This window comes from Ooceraea biroi, chromosome 3 (assembly GCF_003672135.1).
Source record: "Ooceraea biroi isolate clonal line C1 chromosome 3, Obir_v5.4, whole genome shotgun sequence".
In the NCBI taxonomy this organism is placed as follows: Eukaryota; Metazoa; Arthropoda; class Insecta; order Hymenoptera; family Formicidae; genus Ooceraea; species Ooceraea biroi.
The window spans coordinates 8,857,997-8,873,341 of NC_039508.1; the positions used below are offsets into that span (position 1 = coordinate 8,857,997).

The window sequence follows — 15,345 nt, forward strand, 5'->3', positions numbered from 1 at the left end:
TAACTGACCTTATTTGGTATAAATGGACAGAGCTTTGTTGTCTCCTTTTTTTATTTCGTAAGATCAAAGATTCATTTATAGGTTTTTCTTTCGCACCTAATAACAAATGTAACACTGCTCGCCGTGAATATGCGCCATCATATGCTAGCATTTTCGATCAAAACTCATCACAAGTATCCGAACTTCAGAAGTCAATATCTCTTGAATGAAGCGTTTTGCGAGCATACTTCCAGAGTAAAATTTTGTTTTGTTTTGAGATTCTGAATCTATATTTCAGTTTGGCTATTTATTCGGATTGTTTATTATTATATTTTATTTTGTATATATATATATATGTATTCTAAACATCTTCTTTTCTTAGAACCGAACTTTTCTTAAGAAATAATGACATAACATCACATTTGTATTATGTCACAATAATTGTGTTTGATACTTTGATTCGTAGCAATTTATTTAACAATAAATATATTTTGGCTCGAAATATATTTTACTTATCGCTGTATGCTAGTAAAATCCTTCGTTAGGCGCAATATTTTGCATGTAGGAGTGGTCGCAACGTATTTTCACAAATTGTTCACCAAAAATTTTTCTTTCATTAGTACTATAAATAAACCAGGTACTAAATAGTAATGAAGCGTCGAGAGAACAGTTTGACAAAATATGTAGGGATGCATAAAAACATTAAATTCGACCCTATTGTCCGTAGCAATGCAAAAGATTGATACCATATATGTAGGGTACGTTCGTTATTCTACGTGCAAGTACTGCCGCTATGACGTCATGCAGTATGCTAGTAGAAGCGTTCCTTTTTAATTTCGTGTACTTTGAAGGCTGTCGCACAGTTATAAAAACGGAACGCACTTATAGTACGCTTTCACAGCTCATGTTGCTACCTTAACTTCCATTCTTACCTTTTTCACATCATTTTGGTGGCGTTGCAAAATATGAGTGAAGTAAGTAATACCGATGTAACTGTAATTAATCGCATATTCTTTAATAGAAAATTTAGATGATTCGAGTGAATCAAGTGAAAGCGATTTAGAAATAGAGATAATAAAGAAATGCATTGACAAATTTAAAATACCTAGAATACGGTGTAAAATTACGTTAAAATATTGTTAACAGAATATTCAGATATGGAATTTAAACCCATTTTCGGTAAGTTATTAAGCAAACATACAAAAAATATTATACATCAACAAAAATTATAAAAATTATATTCACTTTGCATAGGATAAAATGCACAACATTTATATTTCTGTTGGAATTGTTAACTCCTCATCTTCAAAAACGCTCAGAAAAATTTGGACGTTATCCAATAACACCTGAGAAGCAGTTATTAAATACTATTTGGATGATGGCCACACACCAATTAATACAGGTAAATATTTCATAGTTCCAAATTAAAAAATATAAAAATTAGTGTATACACTTTTTACTTAAATATGTACAATTTTTCTATCAGTTTATTTTATTTTCTTTAAGTATATAATTACAATATAAGTTTAGAAAAATCTGACCTGAAATATTTTTTGTAACAGATGTATAAGTGACCGATTTGGTGTAGGAAGAGCAACAGCTTGGAGAAGTGTTATGAAAGTAGTTTAATGCTTTATATTATCATTTACATACATTTATAAAATGGCTATCCTTGAAAGAAGCCAGAGTTACATGGACAAAAATACGAAATAGATATTGGGTTTCCAATAATACACAATCTTGCACAACAGTATTATCTGTTAAAGATTCGGCCAGCTTTTCATTTTCCTACAGTGTCTGTCAACTTCAGCTTTCAATACTTGATACGTTTTCCTTGATGTATTACGCTTTCTTTTCATTTTGACAGATAAATATAACATAAGAAAGAAAATGTTAGTCCCTGTATATTTACAGACTGTGTGGCATATCTAACCTGTCTGTTTGCACGTTAGTAGTATAATGTTTCTTTGTAATTGTTTTCATGGCCTGTAAAAACAAAATAAATGAAGTTAATAAATGAAGCAGTCATTAGTTTCAGAAAACAGTCAAATACTGCAGACAAATGGTTTATTGATTCCAAGAGATATTAGGATTTCATGTGTTGCTAGGAGTTCAGGTTTATAAGAGATATCCGCAGTTCTCGGCAATTATTTCTGGTAACGCTGGCGTCCAAGTCCAATTCAAAGCTATTGGATCGAAGAATACTGCAGATCCCTTGCTACGTACTTTTACATGCTGAATGCGATGAAACGTGAAAACCGAAATATATCTCGAACTATCAAATTTGCCAACTTCTTTCTCGATTTGAATTGGGATTTGGGACTTGAGCTCCTGGAAACACATTAAGTCCTAATCCTCTAGTCGATAGAATATCAATACTTCTTAAATCTTTGAAACTACTGATATCTAACAATTGATATCTAACGCATTACAACATATCAAACACACAATGAATTAAACAAACAAAATTATGTGGACGTATGAGGAGAAAAGAAATGAATTCTCATTTTAACAGACCTGACGCACTTGTATAACCTAACCTATAATCTCAATACTTTAGAGAAACGTATACTTACCCTGAAAGGAGATTGTTCCAATATAATTATACTTATATATAAATATGCTTATACTTTAAGTGTAGTAAAGGCTTCACACTTAACGTCAATGCTGGTGCAAACCTGTTGCTAACGGAAAGACTCACAGACAGAGATACCAGATCCCGCATCAGTGTCGCATTTGATAGCATGTGGAAGGGACACACAAGCCGTCGTGTCAGTGCCGCCAATTCGTTCCCGCGGTCCGTGACTCACCGAAGTGGTGGGGATGCGCAGACAAGCGTTGAGCGGGCGCTCAGCGCTTGTCTGCGCATCCCCACCACTTCGGTGAGTCGCGGACCGCGGGAACGAATTGGCGGCACTACTTGGGACCACTCGGAACTGCTCGAGCACAGATGGATTCGATACATAGCTTGTGTGCGTTATCCCCTCCAAATACGACCAGTGACTGCAATCTAGCATCTCTGCGTCACAGAGCTCCTGGTGGCGGAGGAGCGAATTGTTTTCGTGAACAAAACTTTACAAACTCTTGAATTTCCGGTTAATCTCATTGTGAATAAAATTATTTCATTGAACATCTTAACACTTTAATAAAACACATACTTACCTTGAAAGAAGATTGTCTGAATATGTTAGAATTACAGTATAATTGAACAAGAATTAAACAAAGAGAGTAAAAATGTTCATAAGATGTTCAACGTTCGAGACATTTTAGCGTTCATAAACCAAGAATGCTTAGATATTATGACGTTTCATAAATTAGATATTTTAACACAATAATAGTAGAAATGTTTTTACGATTCTAAACCTATTGTTTCAAGATATTTGTATAGGGTTCAAGTATAAGGAGATTGAGACTATCTATTTAGAATATTTTTGCTTCGTTGTTACAGAATTGTTTCGGGGAATATTATTCGAGGATATCTACATATTTGCTCTTTTCACTATATCCTCTCTTAGTCTACTAAGGATTATTCGGAATACATTCTTAGTTGGTGCGTGTTAACTTGTCTCTAACATGTCTTTTGACGATGTCTAAAAAATGTCTTATTTTCCTCCGCTTCGGAATGTCCTGCATTTATGCGTTTTAGATTATCTTAGGATATCTTAGGCGCAAAAACACAGGATATTCTGAAGCGGAGGAAAATAAGACATTGTTTAGACATTCTCAAAAGACATGTTAGAGACAAGTCAACACGTACCAACTAAGAATGTATTCCAAATAGTATTCCCCGAAACAATTCTGTAGCAACAAAGGAGGAACATCCTAGAAATATTTTAAACACCCAGTCTCAATGAGACGTTGCACGGATTAATCTGATGATATCTCTAGAATTAAATTTCCCCACTGGGTATATATATATCTCTGTGTATATATATTCTCTTTCTCTTCCTTTATTTCATTCTTTTCTTTGTTTGACACACAAGTATTTGTTATTTTATCATTATTTTTACAGCTAAAAGCGATAGTTTCGTCGTAAAAGGAAGGGCGACAAGACGGACGGTGACGCCGACGACGACGACGACAACGACGGCGACGATAGCGACAACAAGACGGACGTCGACGGTGACGATGACGACGACGTCGACGACGTCAACGGTGACGATGCCGACGACGCCGACAACAACGGCGACGACACCGACAACGACGACGACACAACGACGGCGACGACAACGACGACGACGACAACGACGACGACGACAACGACGACGCCGACAACGACGGCGACGACACCGACGATGCCGACAACGACGACGATGATAACGACGGCGGACGACAACGACGACGACGACGACGATAGTGACGATGACGACGTCGACGACGACGATGACGACTCCCGCGGCTAAGCGGCGAGATCAAGACAAACAAGTAAGCAATTGTTTTTTCTAGTACACACACGTACGCGTACGCATGCATGTGCGTATGTGTGTATGTATAAAGTGTGTGTGTGTGTGTGTGTGTGTGTGTGCACACACATGTGATGTGCATATTCGGTATTTATTTTATATCTGTGTACATAGAGTATGTCTATGTACGTAGATATAAATATTCCTAATGAAATTTTATTTTATTTATTTTCAGCGTCACCGTTAGCGGTGCGCCACGCAATAAAAAAAGGAGCGGCGCAAAGTCGCGGACTGGGCGGCAAGGGGCTACGTGCCCGCGGTACGGCCGCCACCAGGTTACGTGCCCGCGGTACGGCCGCCACCAGGATACGTGCCCGCAACATCGGCACCACCAGGATACGTACCCGCGACATCGGCACCACCAGTATACGTGCCCGCGGCACCGGCGGCACCGGCGGCACCAGCATACGTGCCCGCGACATCGGTACCACCAGGATACGTACCCGCGACATCGGCACCACCAGGATACGTACCCGCGACATCGGCACCACCAGAATACGTGCCCGCGACATCGGCACCACTAGGATACGTGCCCGCCCCGTAACTTTTTTTATATAAAAAAATATAATATAATAAAATAAAAATACATATATATTTTATATTTTTCTGTACATCTCCTTACTATACCTACAGAGTTTCCTTTCCTTTCACTTCCTTGATATACTTATAGTAATATACTTATAGTAATATGAAAGGGATATTTATTATATTATGTAGATTTTATATATTTTACATATTACATGTTTTCATTGATATATAAAGCAATACTTCATCACATAAATGTGAGGAATGGTATAGAAATACATAAAAGATACATAAAGAAAAATTTAAAACTATAAATAGTAAAATATATGCATTCGTCGCTCATTGCTTACACTTATATAAGAAAGTGTTGTTTTTGCATAGATGAAGAAACTATTATATTACATAATACTTTATTATATGCTAATTTTCATATATACAAAAAGCAGCAGTTTCTCATATAAGTATAAGGAATGAGCAATGAATAGATATATCTGATTATTTTTATTTTTGAATTTCTCTTTATGTATCTCGTACATATTTCTGTCATTCCTCTATTTATGTGATAAAGTATTGCTTCATTTATAAATGAAAATATGTAGCATGTAATACATGATTAAAATAAAATTCGTATAATATAACAAATATTCCTTTCATATTAGCATAATAGGTACGTTATATAATAAAAAAGAAAGATATATGGACCAGGGCTCGAACCCGTAACAAACGACTGACTGCGTGAGATGCTACACCTAATAACCGCTACGCGTTACAACTGCAAGTAGCAATTTCATAGCAACTCATATTATTTTTTACTAGCCAACACTAATCCGCGCGACGAAATTGTCGGAAGAAGGTTTATTGAAATGGAAATTGTTTTCAATTCTTTTGGTTACATGTGCGCATAAAAGTAAATAACGTTTATATATATTTATGTATGTATATATGTACATATTTATATTATTATACGTATGCATTTTTATATTTTTATTGTCCACAAAAGAATACAGTTAGGAGTTATTATTTTTTAATTTTATATTGAAAGAGAATGTACATAATGCAATAATACATGCAAAAGTACTTTTTCCTTGCAAAAATATGTATCATATTCGAAATAAAGACACGCGAGAAATTGTCACACAATTATTAGTGCTATGTAATTGGTGACTAAATTGTTTTAAATAAACATGATTCCCATTATATGACACTTACTATATATAAAATGTATAATTATGTAAGAATGATATAAAATTATATATGTATACATATAACAATTACTTTACACACGCTCGCGCGCGCGCGTGTGTGTACACATATATGTATAATATGTAGATAATACCCTTATTTCATAACAACCCATGTAATCAATAACAAATCTTTGATTACATAGGAGCACTGTCGAAATTTTAGTATAACATGCTTTTTCGCGTCAGTCCTATTTCGAATAAACAACATACTTTGAATAATTTGCGTGAGCGTAATTATTTTTTTCTCAATATCAAATAACAAAATAATAACTCGTAACTGCATTGTTTTATGGATGCAATATTAATATAAAAATACATAAATAAAAGTATAAATATATGCATATAAATAAACATATATAATTATATACATTCTTATAAATGACGCGCAATTACGCAGAAAGAGATAGAGTGAAAGATAAAGTGAGAACGTATGTCAGGAACATTAGGAAACGAAAACAATGAGCGAGCGATTGGAGTAAGGGCGTGCGAAAAAGAGGATTGATATGAGATAGTATGCACAATACATGTATTTACTGTGACACATATGATTCGGACAAAGAGAAAACGAATATCTCTATCCTTCGAGTGTGACCAAGTTGGCCACGGGGCCCCCAGCAGCACCGAAGTAGTGGAGATGACACACACAAGCGAGAGCGTACGTACGTGTGCGCTCAGCGCTTCGACTGCGGGCTGCCTTCGAGTAGTAGACGAGAGGCAACATTTGCTGTCTCCGTCTAATCCTACCGAACCGTGTAACGTCACGAGACTCGCGAGTGATGAAGTCGCGAGCGATACAGCCGAAATCGCGGTTACATGTAATCAATATGTATAGATTATATATGATCAGCCGAATATGATTATATAAAAATAAGATCATATCACGCCAAACGGTGGATATTATTATGTATAATCCTATAAAATTACATACGTCATTAGATCTTTTCGGATCTAATTATGTATACCCGGTAAAAAATTATTTACATATCATCATATAAAACTGTACATATAATTATATAGAAACATATAAAATTATGTATCAAATATATCCATATATGTCCATACGTACTTCCTTTCTTTTGTATAATTTCTGATCACATATATGCAAAATGAATAATAAGATAAATAATTGAAAAATAAGTAGAAAAGTAATTTACGCATTGTCTTTTTGTAAAATTGTGATTTTGTATAATTGTGAGATAATATTTTATACATCATCATATATGATTATATATAACATATTTATATATATAACATATAATATATAACATTATATATAACATATTATATATAACATATAATATATTCTATGTATAGAAACATATGTTATATACGATTATATATGATGTATAAAATATTATCTCACAATTATACAAAATCACAATTTTACAAAAAGACAATGCGCAAATTACTTTTCTACTTATTTTCAATTATTTATCTTATTATTCATTCTACATATATGTGATCAGAAATTATACAAGAGAAAAGAAGTATGTATGGACATATATGGATATATTTGATACATAATTTTATATGTTTCTATATAATTATATGTACAGTTTTATATGATGATATGTAAATAATTTTTTACCGGGTATACATAATTAGATCCGAAAAGATCTAATGACGTATGTAATTTTATAGGATTATACATAATAATATCCGCCGTTTGGCGTGATATGATCTTATTTTTATATAATCATATTCGGCTGATTATATATAATCTATACATATTGATTACATATAACCGCGATTTCGGCTGTATCGCTCGCGACTTCATCACTCGCGAGTCTCGTGACGTCACACGGTTCGGTAGGATTAGACGGAGACAGCAAATGTTGCCTCTCGTCTACTACTCGAAGGCAGCCCGCGCCGAAGCGCTGAGCGCACACGTACGTACGTTCTTGCTTGTGTGTGTTATCCCCATTACTTCGGTGCTGCTGGGGGCCTCGGGCTTCGTGGCCAACTTGGCCGCATTATCGACCAATTTCAGTGCCATCTATCGCGACACCGATGAACTAATCTTGGGCTCTACTGTGGCTCTACTTTACCCCGCGCCATGATTTCACAGGCATACGTAGGCACGAAATGATCACGAATCTTTCTGTACTAATTACTTTTACACTAGGCTTCTAAACTCATTTCTAAAAGCTTCCCAATATTCTTTCATCTTGTTCCATCCTTGTGATTATCGAATTTTGGCCACACAAACTGCAAAACATTTATATTACGAACATTATGGTACGAGGTGACACAAGCCGATAATAAAACTAAATTATTTTTTTTGTCGTTTTTAACATAAAGTCAAGTTTCGCTCGGTATATTTCTTTGTATACTGTAATCGTGAAGAAGGATTTTTCATTCTATACAATCAGTAAAGAGTAATTAGTACAGTAAGATCGACCAAGGTCAACCAATACCGCCGGTAATACAGACAACTCCAGGATCCTTTTAAAGCAAAAAACGCATGCGAGTGTAAAAAAGCGATAGCATCACGCCTTCGACGCACTCCCTCGCTTTAATAAACAAACATACATTACTTGTAAACATCTAATGCGGTTAACATAGTAACACAGAGTATAGAGAATATTCTACTTTTTAAATGATGTCGATATCTGTAGTGGTTGCCGAGATTAAAGCAAAAAACGCATGCGAGTATTAAAAAAGAAAGCGATAGCATCACGACTCCGACGCTCTCTCTCGCTTTAGTAAACAAACATACAGTCATTGTATAATTCTAAAGCGGTTATCATAGTAGCACAGAGTATGCAGAATATATTGCTTTTTAAATGATGTCGATATCTGTAGTGGTTGCCGAGATTAAAGCAAAAAATATCTTGGAGTATTAAAAAGGAAAGCGATAGCGTCACGACTTCGACGCGCTCCCTCGCTTTAATAAACAAACATACATTACTTGTAAACTTCTAATGCGGCTATCACATCAGCAAAGAGTATGCAGAATATATTGCTTTTTAAATGATGTCGATATCTGTAGTGGTTTTCGAGATTAAAGCCAAAGATGCATTCGAGTATTAAAAAAGAAAGTGATAGCGTCATGACTCCGACGCTCTCTCTCGCTTTAATAAACAAACAGACGGTCATTGTATAATTCTAACGCGGTTATCATAGTAGCACAGAGTGTGCAGAATATTCCGCTTATGATGTCGCGGCGGATCGAATTTCAACACGCGACAGCGTTTATTGTCCTTCTCCCTCTCGCACGAAACGGTACATCGCACTTTAAGTTTGAAATTTCGGAAACGGAAATAGATATCGCCCCCGTTCAAACAGGACATTGTTTCTGAAAATATTCTCTGCGTGGATTAACCACTTCCGCTTATGATGTCGCGGCGTATCGAATTTCAATACGCGACAGCGTTTATTGTCCTTCTCCCTCTCGCATGAAAAGATACATCGTACTTTAAGGCACATATATTGGAAACGGAAATAGATATCGCCCACGTTCACGAAGGACATTATTTTTGAAAATATTCTCTGCGTGGATTAAGGGGTAACACCTATGTAAAATTTTCAAAAAATCGTTTTTTTTTCTTTTAAAATACACTTTAAGGTCTTAAAAATGAAGTGCAAGTGGTTTTATGGCGATAAAACTTTTTTTCCCAAAGTTATAGACTCTCGCGCCAAGCGCCTCACCACAGTGCTTCTAGAGCGCGCGGTACTCCGAAACATTTGGGTTCGTAGGATACAAATATTTTTACCTGCAGGTATCTGTGACGATTCTAAGCTGTCGAATAAGCGTATTAATGTTGTGAGTACTCTACTTCTTTCAGATGTATTAGTATAACTCTCGCACTACAGCTGTTGACAAGACGCTAGTCGGACGCGCATTGAGCATCTCCATGATTTTTACTGTATAATTTAAATATCGTTCTTTAATAATTATTTTGTAAAGTTTCGTGTAAAAAGTGACAATGAGTGACAAAAGAAAGAAAGTATATACTTCAAAAGCATCAAGCTCTCCGATCGCTCACTCAGCGATGCAGCGAAAGAGGCTCGTTCGAGCTTAAAATCTGCGAGAAAAGACGAAGAGGATGAAAATCTTGCTGTTGAAGGGCAACTTTATGGTCCTGGGATCGCAGACTAAAGGTAAATTCACTACAAGTAAAACATTTCAATAGTTAATCTAAAAATATCAACATTCGAAACTTTAAACACGTTTTTCTCAAAACAGCATGTTTAAAGTTGGCTAGCAGTAGAACTCAAATAATTTTTAACCAATTTACTTCAAATTTTAACAGTACCTAAAAAATACAATTTTCTACAGAAATACGTAAGATTTGTTTGATAAGTTAAAAATTTTTTTAGTTACAGCTGATTTTACTCGACTTTTTTTGTGAAAAATGGATTTGTTTTAAAACTCCGCCATTTTATCAAAAATCAATATTTTCAAAAACGGCTACGTATTTCTCTAGGTTTTGGAGTAAAGAAAATGAAAAAATTGTTTTTTTGTTCTAGACCAAAAATTACGGCATTTATGCTGCTAGCCGCGGACCACCTTGCCAAATCGACTGTCTTCTTCATGCTGCTGCAGATCAACCATTTTGTAAAATTTAATTATGAAAAAATTATTTTTTGTACTTTTTGACATGCCTCATAAAGTTATCAAACCCATTTTTTAACAGCACGATTCAGTAAATCAAAAAAATTCCCAAAAATAGACCTCTTTTTCAGCCGGTTACATAGGTGTTACCCCTTAACGACTTCCGCTTATGATGTCGCGGCGTAACAAATTTCAATACACGACAGCGTTTATTGTTCTTCTCTTTCTCGCACGTTCCTTTGTCCTATAATGCCCTGCAAAGATTGTCTATTTTCGATGTTGATATTGCGGCGGATCGTTTTTCGACACGCGACGGCTCTTCCCGTCGTTCGCTCTCGCGCGCGGAAATAAGCGGAATAATTTAAAGCTAATATCTCGGAAACGAAACGAGATATCACGTCTGATCAAAAATGGTATTTTTTGTATTGTAATAATTGTTTATTTTCATTGTGGATATTGCGGCGGATCGTGTTTCGACACGCGACGGCTCTTCCCGTCGTTCACTCTCACGCGCGGAAATAAGCGGAATATTTTAAAGCTGATATCTCGGAAACGAAACGAGATATCAAGGTAGATCAAAAGAGGATATTTTTCGTCATGTAAAGCCCTGCAATGGTTGTGTATGTTCGTGTTGATATTGCGGCGTATCGAATTTCGATATGCGACAACGTTTATTGTCCTTCTCCCTCTCGCACGAAGATACATCGCACTTTAAGTTTGATATCTCGGAAACGGAAATAGATATCGCCCCCGTTCAAAGAGGATATGTTTCTGAAAATATTCTCTGTGTGGATTAAAGACTTCCGCTTATGATGTCAAGGCGGATCGAATTTCAACACGCGACAGCGTTTATTGTCCTTCTCCCTCTCGCACGAAAAGATACATCGCACTTTAAGATTGATATCTCGGAAACGAAAATAGCCCCCGTTCAAAAAGGATGTAGTTTCTGAAAATATTCTCTGTGTGGATTAACGACTTCCGCTTATGATATCGCGGCGGATCGATTTTCATCACGCGACGACGTTTGCCATCCTTCTCTTTCTCTCGCGGGGAAATAAAGAGCATCTTTTAAAGCTGATATTTCGGAAACGAAGCGAGATATCACATTGGAACAAAAAGGATTTTACTTCCATTGTAATGCCCTGCAAAGATTGCATATATTCGTTACCGCTATCGCGGCGGAGCAACTTTCATCACGCGACGACATTTGCTATCCTTCTCTCTCTCTCATGCGAAATAAACATTATCTTTTAAAGCTGATATCTCAGAAACGAAGCGAGATATCACATTGAACAAAAAGGATTTTACTTCCATTGTAATGCCCTGCAAAGGTTGTTTACTTTCCTTGTCGATATCGCGGCGGATCGATTTTCATCACGCGTGTGAAGTCTCACGCATCCACACATATTAATTTTTTTCATATTTTAATTTTTATTCATCTACCGATTGTTTAGGATAAGTTATCGACCCTTGGGTTATCACATGTTTCTAACTTACCAGTAGGAACTAGGTTACTAATTATATTGTAATAACACTTACCAACACAGTTACCAACTTTCAATAATACTTACCATATAATATTAATATACCCACACAACATGTTACCATATAATGTTATCTCAGAAAATGATTATCATAAGAATTATACAGTTAACATTTTCATTTAATACAATATAAAGGAAAGAGAATATAAATCTGTTAGTATAATATCATACCAAGGAAACATATAAATACAAAATATAAAAAGTAATAATTTTAATAATTATTAAGAACATAGTTAGTTTTGTAATTATTATATTTCTTTTAAAAAAATGTAGTATTGTTTATTGTAGGAAGTATAAAATACCATAAAATTTTTTTGTCAGTTTTTTTGTCACATATTACATACATATGTATAATAATAATAAAGTTTTTTTATGATAACATGATATTTCAGTTATGCGAAATGCATAATTTACGTATATTTAAGAACTTTTGTAATTTTTCAAATATATTAATTTTTGCTTAGAAACAAAGTAATTATGCAATAACAATTGTAGTTGCGATTTAAATAAGTATGCGTTCGTATAGCTAAACTGATGTACAATCAAATTCATGAAGTTATTTTGGGTCAATTGTTGCAAATTTATTAAGGTTAATGTTTATAACAATAGAAGGAAACGAATTTTATTGGGTGAAATCCATGTAATAATTGTTTATGGGCAACATCAATACCCTGTACGTGTTTAAAATTTTGAAATTATTAATATTACTAATTTGTTGATAACTTTCTAAAATCTTAACCATTGGAAAATAAAAAAATAAGTATGTATAATTTTTTATAATGGAAAAGGGAATCATGCTACGCCATTAAAATTAAGGAAAAACCAGTATTTTGGAAATTACCAACAACTTTTGTTGAGTACATTTTTCGACAGTCTAATGGTACCTGTGTAAAAATGGTTTATGGAGCATTGCTACTTTTCGAGATATCGTAAAAATCGAAGTCACTATTCATTAAACAAATTCATAATATTTTCAATAAGTTTCGTGTAAAAGGTTTTAATGAATTATTATTAGTGTAAAAGTTATGAGCTTTTAAATAATTAAACTGAAATTATTAATTAACACATTATTAGAGAGAAATTAAGTTAATAAAGGTCAAAAACGACCAAAAGAAGTAATAATGTTAAGGGTAAAATGACATGGTAAATAGAAAATTGCCCTGAAAAATATTTATGCATAATGCATTTATAGGCATGAGAATATTATAAATTTTTAATATGCATTTTATTTATGAAGTTATAAGAATTTAAATTAAATTAATAATTTTTAAATTTTGTAATATCATTGGAATTTTATTAATTTTTATGGTCTTTATTCTAACTGACCTTATTTGGTATAAATGGACAGAGCTTTGTTGTCTCCTTTTTTTATTTCGTAAGATCAAAGATTCATTTATAGGTTTTTCTTTCGCACCTAATAACAAATGTAACACTGCTCGCCGTGAATATGCGCCATCATATGCTAGCATTTTCGATCAAAACTCATCACAAGTATCCGAACTTCAGAAGTCAATATCTCTTGAATGAAGCGTTTTGCGAGCATACTTCCAGAGTAAAATTTTGTTTTGTTTTGAGATTCTGAATCTATATTTCAGTTTGGCTATTTATTCGGATTGTTTATATATTATATTTTATTTTGTATATATATATATATGTATTCTAAACATCTTCTTTTCTTAGAACCGAACTTTTCTTAAGAAATAATGACATAACATCACATTTGTATTATGTCACAATAATTGTGTTTGATACTTTGATTCGTAGCAATTTATTTAACAATAAATATATTTTGGCTCGAAATATATTTTACTTATCGCTGTATGCTAGTAAATCCTTCGTTAGGCGCAATATTTGTTGCATGTAGGAGTGGTCGCAACGTATTTTCACAAATTGTTCACAAAAATTTTTCTTTCATTAGTACTGATAATAACACCAGGTACTAAATAGTAATGAAGCGTCGAGAAGAACAGTTGACAATAATATGTAGGGATGCATAAAAACATTAAATTCGACCCTATTGTCCGTAGCAATGCAAAAGATTGATACCAATATATGTAGGGTACGTTCCGTTATTACTACGTGCAAGTACTGCCGCTATGACGTCATGCCAGTATGCTAGTAGAAGCGTTCCTTTTTAATTTCGTTGTACTTTGAAGCTGTCGCACAGTTATAAAAACGGAACGCACTTATAGTACGCTTTCACAGCTCATGTTGCTACCTTTAACTTCCATTCTTACCTTTTTCACATCATTTTGGTGGCGTTGCAAAATATGAGTGAAGTAAGTAATACCGATGTAACTGTAATTAATCGCATATTCTTTAATAGAAAATTTAGATGATTCGAGTGAATCAAGTGAAAGCGATTTAGAAATAGAGATAATAAAGAAATGCATTGACAAATTTAAAATACCTAGAATACGGTGTAAAATTACGTTAAAATATTGTTAACAGAATATTCAGATATGGAATTTAAACCCATTTTCGGTAAGTTATTAAGCAAACATACAAAAAATATTATACATCAACAAAAATTATAAAAATTATATTCACTTTGCATAGGATAAAATGCACAACATTTATATTTCTGTTGGAATTGTTAACTCCTCATCTTCAAAAACGCTCAGAAAAATTTGGACGTTATCCAATAACACCTGAGAAGCAGTTATTAAATACTATTTGGATGATGGCCACACACCAATTAATACAGGTAAATATTTCATAGTTCCAAATTAAAAAATATAAAAATTAGTGTATACACTTTTTACTTAAATATGTACAATTTTTCTATCAGTTTATTTTATTTTCTTTAAGTATATAATTACAATATAAGTTTAGAAAAATCTGACCTGAAATATTTTTTGTAACAGATGTATAAGTGACCGATTTGGTGTAGGAAGAGCAACAGCTTGGAGAAGTGTTATGAAAGTAGTTTAATGCTTTATATTATCATTTACATACATTTATAAAATGGCTATCCTTGAAAGAAGCCAGAGTTACATGGACAAAAATACGAAATATGATATGGGTTTCCA

The 15,345-nt window shown here is 34.0% G+C and overlaps 2 protein-coding genes and 2 long non-coding RNA genes across 4 annotated transcripts in view; 1 reads left to right on the forward strand and 3 right to left on the reverse strand.

Annotated features, from left to right (window-relative positions):
- The window catches only part of LOC113561594 (putative nuclease HARBI1), a 4,443-nt gene extending 3,290 nt beyond the window's left edge, over positions 1-1,153 (reverse strand). Inside the window, exons 1-3 of the mRNA XM_026968102.1 lie at positions 1,107-1,153; positions 912-972; positions 726-831 (exon numbers count right to left, since the gene is read on the reverse strand). Of these exons, the coding sequence (XP_026823903.1) occupies positions 726-831; positions 912-972; positions 1,107-1,153 (214 nt within the window). The remainder of the gene's footprint in view (positions 1-725; positions 832-911; positions 973-1,106) is intronic.
- Positions 1,154-1,831: 678 nt separating this feature from the next.
- LOC113561653 lies at positions 1,832-2,753 on the reverse strand. Its single transcript, XR_003406341.1, has 2 exons — positions 2,556-2,753; positions 1,832-1,965 (listed from the first exon to the last, which is right to left on the reverse strand). It is a non-coding gene; the product is annotated as an uncharacterized LOC113561653 (long non-coding RNA).
- Positions 2,754-4,718: 1,965 nt separating this feature from the next.
- LOC113561595 (elastin-like) lies at positions 4,719-8,207 on the reverse strand. Its single transcript, XM_026968103.1, has 2 exons — positions 8,065-8,207; positions 4,719-4,986 (listed from the first exon to the last, which is right to left on the reverse strand). The coding sequence occupies exons 1-2, from the start codon at positions 8,205-8,207 to the stop codon at positions 4,719-4,721; spliced, it is 411 nt and encodes a 136-aa protein (XP_026823904.1).
- Positions 8,208-9,789: 1,582 nt separating this feature from the next.
- Positions 9,790-10,861, forward strand: LOC113561678. Its single transcript, XR_003406365.1, has 2 exons — positions 9,790-10,315; positions 10,685-10,861. It is a non-coding gene; the product is annotated as an uncharacterized LOC113561678 (long non-coding RNA).
- The last annotated feature ends 4,484 nt before the right edge of the window (positions 10,862-15,345 follow it).